This window comes from Larimichthys crocea, unplaced genomic scaffold, assembly GCF_000972845.2.
Source record: "Larimichthys crocea isolate SSNF unplaced genomic scaffold, L_crocea_2.0 scaffold661, whole genome shotgun sequence".
In the NCBI taxonomy this organism is placed as follows: Eukaryota; Metazoa; Chordata; class Actinopteri; family Sciaenidae; genus Larimichthys; species Larimichthys crocea.
The window spans coordinates 158,384-164,477 of NW_020858706.1; the positions used below are offsets into that span (position 1 = coordinate 158,384).

Consider the following 6,094-nt stretch of genomic DNA (forward strand, 5'->3'; position numbering starts at 1 on the left):
CAGCTATATATTTTTTGTCTGCGTAAACACATTACACCCAGAATATTACTGAATTCAGGAATTAGCCTAGTGAAGAGGAAAAAATATGTTTCTACATTCTTCTTTAAGTGAAATGAAACAAACACCATCTGAAAAGTAGCTTGTGCCATATCCCGCCTCCAATCAGAAATTACAAGTCCGTTGCTCTTTTATTATTTCAGGTGCTCATTCTGTCTTTCAAAATTGTCCTTTTTTGGGCTTCATTTCCCCACATAATAGCAATGTAATGTCTCAACAACCATCAATATAACAGAAAAGAGCATTGTGAGTGCAAGCACTGCACATCAGTGCATGTGGGAACAAATGTTACTGAACTGATCTTATTGTGTTAAACACAGGTATGTGAGCGATATGTGAGCGCTGTTTTTTGTGGTGAAAATCTTATTTTTGTACATATATATTTTTAGATTTAATTTATTAATGAAATATAAATATTCCGTTGGTTGGTATATGGTAAATGTATTTGATTTTGTCTTTTATCTATAACTATACGATCAGATTGAAATGTAATCAAGGAGACAGGTAGGAGTGTACTTGGTGTGTCATCTGAAAGGAAAGTAGATAAGGAGACTTGGTGGTGGAATGAGGAGGTGAAGGAGTGTGTACGGAGAAAGAGGTTAGCTAAGAAGAAGTGGGACACTGAGAGGACTGAAGAGAGTAGACAGGAGTACAGGGAGATGCAGCATAAGGTGAGAGTTGAAGTGGCAAAGGCCAAACAAGGAGCTTACGATGACTTGTATGCTAGGTTGGACAGTAAGGAGGGCGAGACTGATCTATACAGGTTGGCAAGGCAGAGAGATAGAGATGGGAAGGACGTGCAGCAGGCTAGGATGATTAAGGATAGGGATGGAAGTGTACTGACAGGTGCCAGTAGTGTTATGGGAAGATGGAAAGAGTACTTTGAAGAGTTGATGAATGAGGAAAATGAGAGAGAACGAAGAGCAGAAGAGGTGACTGCTGTGGACCAGGAAGTAGCAAACATTAGTGAGGATGAAGTGAGGAGGGCATTGAAGAGGATGAAGAGTGGAAAGGCACTCGGCCCTGATGATATACCTGTGGAGGTATGGAAGTGTCTAGGAGAGATGGCAGTACATTTTTGACTGGGTTGTTCAACAGGATCTTAGATAGTGAGAAGATGCTAGAGGAATGGAGGATATGTGTGATGGTGCCCATTTTTAAGAACAAGGGAGATGTGCAGAGTTGTGGCAACTACAGAGGAATAAAGCTGATGAGCCATACAATGAAGTTATGTGAAAGAGTAGTAGAAGGTAGACTAAGGGCAGAAGTGAGTGAGCATTTGTGAGCAGCAGTATGGTTTCATGCCAAAAAAGACTACTACAGATGCAGTATTTGCTTTGAGGATGTTGATAGAGAAGTACAGAGAAGGTCAGAGGGAGCTGCACTGTGTCTTTGTAGATCTGGAGAAAGCTTGTGACAGGGTGCCCAGAGAGGAACTGTGGTATTGTATGAGGAAGTCTGGAGTGACAGAGAAGTATGTTAGAGCGGTGCAGGACATGCATGAGGGCTGTAAGACAGTGGTGAGGTGTGCTGTAGGTGTATAAGTATAGTTGTGTTAGTTTGGTGTTTGTTTGGTTGTTTTTTTGTGTTTGTTTGTCACGTGTTTTGTCAGCCACGCTCTGAGGAGCTGGCATGGCGTCTACCAGCGTTTTCTCCAGGCTGACACGGAGGCACGGCATTAAAATCGGAGCCGGCTCTCCGTGCAGCGTGGAGGAGGTCGCACTCCACGCTGCCTGTATGAACAGCGTGGTGGTCCTGTTCCTGGAGACGGTGGAGCAGGTGAACAGGTTGGTGGAGACGGGCATCACGGTGAACGGGATGTTTGAGCCGGTGATGCCGCTGACACAGCCGGCAACAAAGATCACCTTATCAAACGTCCCCCCGTTCATCAGTGATGACTTTTTAACCAGAGAGCTGTCCAGACATGGAAAGGTGGTGTCACCCATAAGAAAGGTACGGTGGCTGGTAAGTGCAAAACAAAATTACAAAATCCGAAACACTTTTACAAACTCTGAAACAAATTTACAAACTCTAAAACACTTTTACAAAATCCGAAACACTTTTACAAACTCTGAAACAAATTTACAAACTCTGAAACACTTTTACAAACTCCGAAACAAATTTACACACTCCGAAACAAATTTACAAACTCTGAAACAAATGTACAAACTCCGAAACAAATTTACAAGAACAACACCAAACGTAAAGGGAATATACCAAAAGCCGGATCTGACCCGGAAGTGATTGAGTGAGTGGTTTGTTTTGAAAATACTGTACGGAGCGAGTAGTGTTGTGTAGTTTATATGGAGTTTTATGATGTTTTGTCCGTTTTGTGGAAACCATTTGAATCAGTTACTGCGGTTTTGCATTTCGTGTGGACGGTCTCTGGAGTTTTTAAAGGACACGGACAAGACGGAAGGACCAAGCGCACAGGGGACAGCTAAACAGCCGGAAAATGCTAAACAAAGTAAGTGCAGCACAGCGCTAGCTATCTGAAGCCATTGTCAGACATGCAGTGAATAAAAGTGCAGTTACTGTTTAGTTTATTTCGCTACACAGTCAATCTTATTGAAGCCATAACAGAATACCAACGTGTTACTACTAGTTATTGACGATTGTTTGAGCTGCTGCTAACTTTCTACTTGAACTCTGTTCATTCCAGCAGCACAACCATGCCCATTATATAAACAGTTCATGGAGTACAGAAGCACCAAGTCCAAAGAACGACAGTCTTTTAACTGTGGGCCAAAAGAAAGACATAAACATAAAGAAAAGAAAAACGTCCAAGTAAGTTGCACATATATATATATATATATATATATATGAGCCTGAGTGTACGCAGGCGCGTTTTGGCTGCCGCTGCTCTCCGGCAAATGTTTCAACTTTTTAAACTTTTAACTAACCTGGATTTTAAACCTGTGTATGACTGTCGCGGTTCACAATGCGGTTTGTGCTCGGCAAATTCGTTACCTGGTGTGGAATCGCCTGGATTACCGTGTGTCTCCTCTGCCGACCTGCCTCTGGTTTGTTCCAGTATTCGGCTGCTGAGCTCCTCCGGCTACGAGGCTACCTGGCTGTCCCCCCGCCGGTAAACCTCCTGCGCCTCCACCCGGACATTGCCCTGCTGCCTCGCCGGAGATACACACACCGGGGATCTCGCCGGAGCTTCCACTCCAACGACGCCTCGGCCATAACATCTATCTGGTCCACCACTCGCCGACCCCGCAGACCTCCAGAGCGAGCTGTCAATTCCAAAGCACTAGCCATTCCGGCTAGGTCGACAGCTAACGCCTCCCCGACAGCCAGACAGGATAACCATTCAGTCAACTTTGGACTTCTCAACATCCGCTCACTCACGAACAAAGGTAGTCTCATCCACGAACTCCTCACCGACCGTAAGATTGACTTTCTCTGTTTAACTGAAACTTGGCAACAACCCGGCGACTTTTCCCAGCTCAACGAATCCACTCCACACGGCTATGTTTACATCTGTCAACCCCGCGGCTCTGGTCCTGGTCTCGCGTTAATCCACCGCGAGACTTGGAAAGTCCAGCCAGTATCCGTGCCCACTCTCACCTCACTAGAGTGCACTGTTTGCCAACTACCCGGTCCCACTCCCACCATCATTGCCTCTATCTACCGCCCCCCTAAGCCACACAAAGACTTTTTAAATACCCAAAAATACCCATATATTACACTACAAGCACTCCATTTCTCAAACTAAATCTAACTATTACTCCTCTTTAATCCACTCTCATGAAGGCAACTCCATAACACTTTTCACCCTTCTCAACAGAATCATCAAGCCACCTGACTCACTCCCCACCCACCTGTATTCAACTGAAACATGCAATACCTTAATGGACTTTTTCAATGCAAAAATTCACAATATTCACCAACATCTCCAGTCCAACCCATCTTCTCTCCCCTCCCCTGAATTCTTCCCCCTTTGCCAGATCCTATCCACCTTCCAACTCCCGGAGCCCTCTGAAATATCTGACCTCATCACCAAGTCAAAGTCCTCCACCTGTCAGCTTGATCCCCTACCCACAACCCTTGTAAAATCCTGCCTTCCTTCTCTCCTCCCCATCATCTCTGCCATCATCAACTCTTCACTTAGCACTGGAACTGTTCCTCCACCCTTCAAAGTTGCTGCTGTTACTCCAATACTTAAGAAACCTGGATCTGACCCTTCTGACTTTAATAACCTCCGCCCCATTTCCAACCTTCCCTTTATCTCCAAAATATTAGAAAAAATTGTAGCCTCTCAACTCCACTCTCATCTCTCTCACAACTCCCTCTATGAGCACTTTCAATCTGGATTTCGCCCCCTACACAGCACTGAAACCGCCCTCATAAAAATTACCAATGATCTTCTCATGGCAGCTGACTTAGGACTACTTTCCATCCTCATCCTCCTCGATTTAAGTGCAGCCTTTGACACCATTTCTCACCCCATCCTCCTCCAGAGACTTTCCTCCATTGGCATCACTGACACCCCTTTAGACTGGTACCACTCATATCTATCTGGTCGTACACAGTTCATACAGCTCAAGTCCTTTAAATCCCAACCCTCCCCTGTTACCTCTGGCATACCCCAAGGATCAGTCCTGGGGCCCCTCCTCTTTATCACCTACCTCCTTCCACTTGGCAACATCTTCCGTAAATTTAACATCAATTTCCACTGTTATGCTGACGACACCCAGCTCTACCTCTCCGGAAAACCATCTGTCACCCCCCCCCTTCACCTCATGCTTATCCGAAATCAAATCCTGGTTCACCTCCAACTTCTTAAAACTTAACAGTGACAAAACAGAAGTCCTCCTTATAGGCACCAAATCCACCCTATCCAAAGCTAGCAATATCTCTTTTTCAATTGATGGATCCTCAGTCTCCCCCTCTCCCCAGGTCAAGAGCTTGGGTGTCATCCTAGACAGTTCTCTATCATTCCACTCCCACATTAACAACATCACTAGGTCCGCCTACTTTCACCTACGCAACATTAATCGTCTTCGCCTTTCCCTCTCCTCCCACACCTCTTCCATCCTTGTACACAACCTTGTCACCTCCCGTCTTGACTACTGTAATTCCCTCCTCTTTGGTTTCGCCCACAAATCCCTTCACAAGCTGCAACTGGTCCAAAACTCAGCTGCCCGCATCATTACCAGAACCCCTTCATTTCACCATATTACCCCTGTACTACAGCATCTCCACTGGCTCCCCATTAAGCACAGAATTCATTTTAAAGTACTCCTCCATACTTTCAAAGCCATCCACAATCTTGCCCCTCCTTACCTGTCTAATCTTCTTCACACTGCTATTCCCTCTCGCTCCCTTCGTTCCTCCTCCTCCCTCCTCCTTACTGTCCCCACTGCCCGCCTCAGTACTATGGGGAGTAGAGCTTTCAGTTGCTCTGCTCCCCAACTCTGGAATGCATTACCCCCTGACATCCGCAATATTGACTCTTTACCCCTCTTCAAATCTAGACTAAAAACTCATTTGTTTCAGTTAGCCTATGCACTTTGACTTTTAATAATTTCTTTGTTTTATATTTTACAGCCTGTGCTTTTTATTGTGTATTGCCTTTTTAATCTTTGTATTTCTATTGCTTTTTGTCTTTGTATAGTGTCCTTGGGTGTTTTAAAAGGCGCTTTGAAAAATAAAATTAATATATAATATATATATATTATAATATAGTATATATATATATATATATATATATATATATATAAAATAAAAAGATATAGATATTTAAACTACACAACACTACTCTGTGTAGAGTATATGTATATGTGAGATTAATTACATCTTTCTGTTGTCTTACTAGATAAACATAGGATTGATGGTGCCACACGGAACTGATTTAAAACCTTTAAGAGGGAAAACACTCCCATTATTTACAGACCCAGAAGTAGCAGCACCTGATCTGCTGAAACAAGCTGTGCAGAAAATGACAACATTTAATAAGGAAATGGATGTAAAGACATAATCGTCCTTTTGTTCCTGACTGCTGCTGAGGTGGTCCATGGCCTGGGAC

General features: G+C 44.1%; 1 protein-coding gene across 2 annotated transcripts; it reads left to right on the top strand.

The window, feature by feature from the left end:
- Positions 1–2,157: 2,157 nt before the first annotated feature.
- LOC109139637 (uncharacterized) lies at positions 2,158–6,016 on the top strand. 2 transcript variants are annotated; one of them, XM_027276877.1, is made up of 4 exons: positions 2,158–2,524; positions 2,720–2,844; positions 3,092–3,422; positions 5,885–6,016. In XM_027276877.1, exons 1-4 carry the CDS (start codon positions 2,371–2,373, stop codon positions 5,917–5,919), a joined length of 645 nt encoding a protein of 214 aa, XP_027132678.1. In that variant the 5' UTR covers positions 2,158–2,370; the 3' UTR covers positions 5,920–6,016. The 2 variants fall into 2 exon arrangements, 1 of the variants encoding a protein (XP_027132678.1); XR_003462104.1 differs by lacking the exon at positions 3,092–3,422.
- Positions 6,017–6,094: the final 78 nt, after the last annotated feature.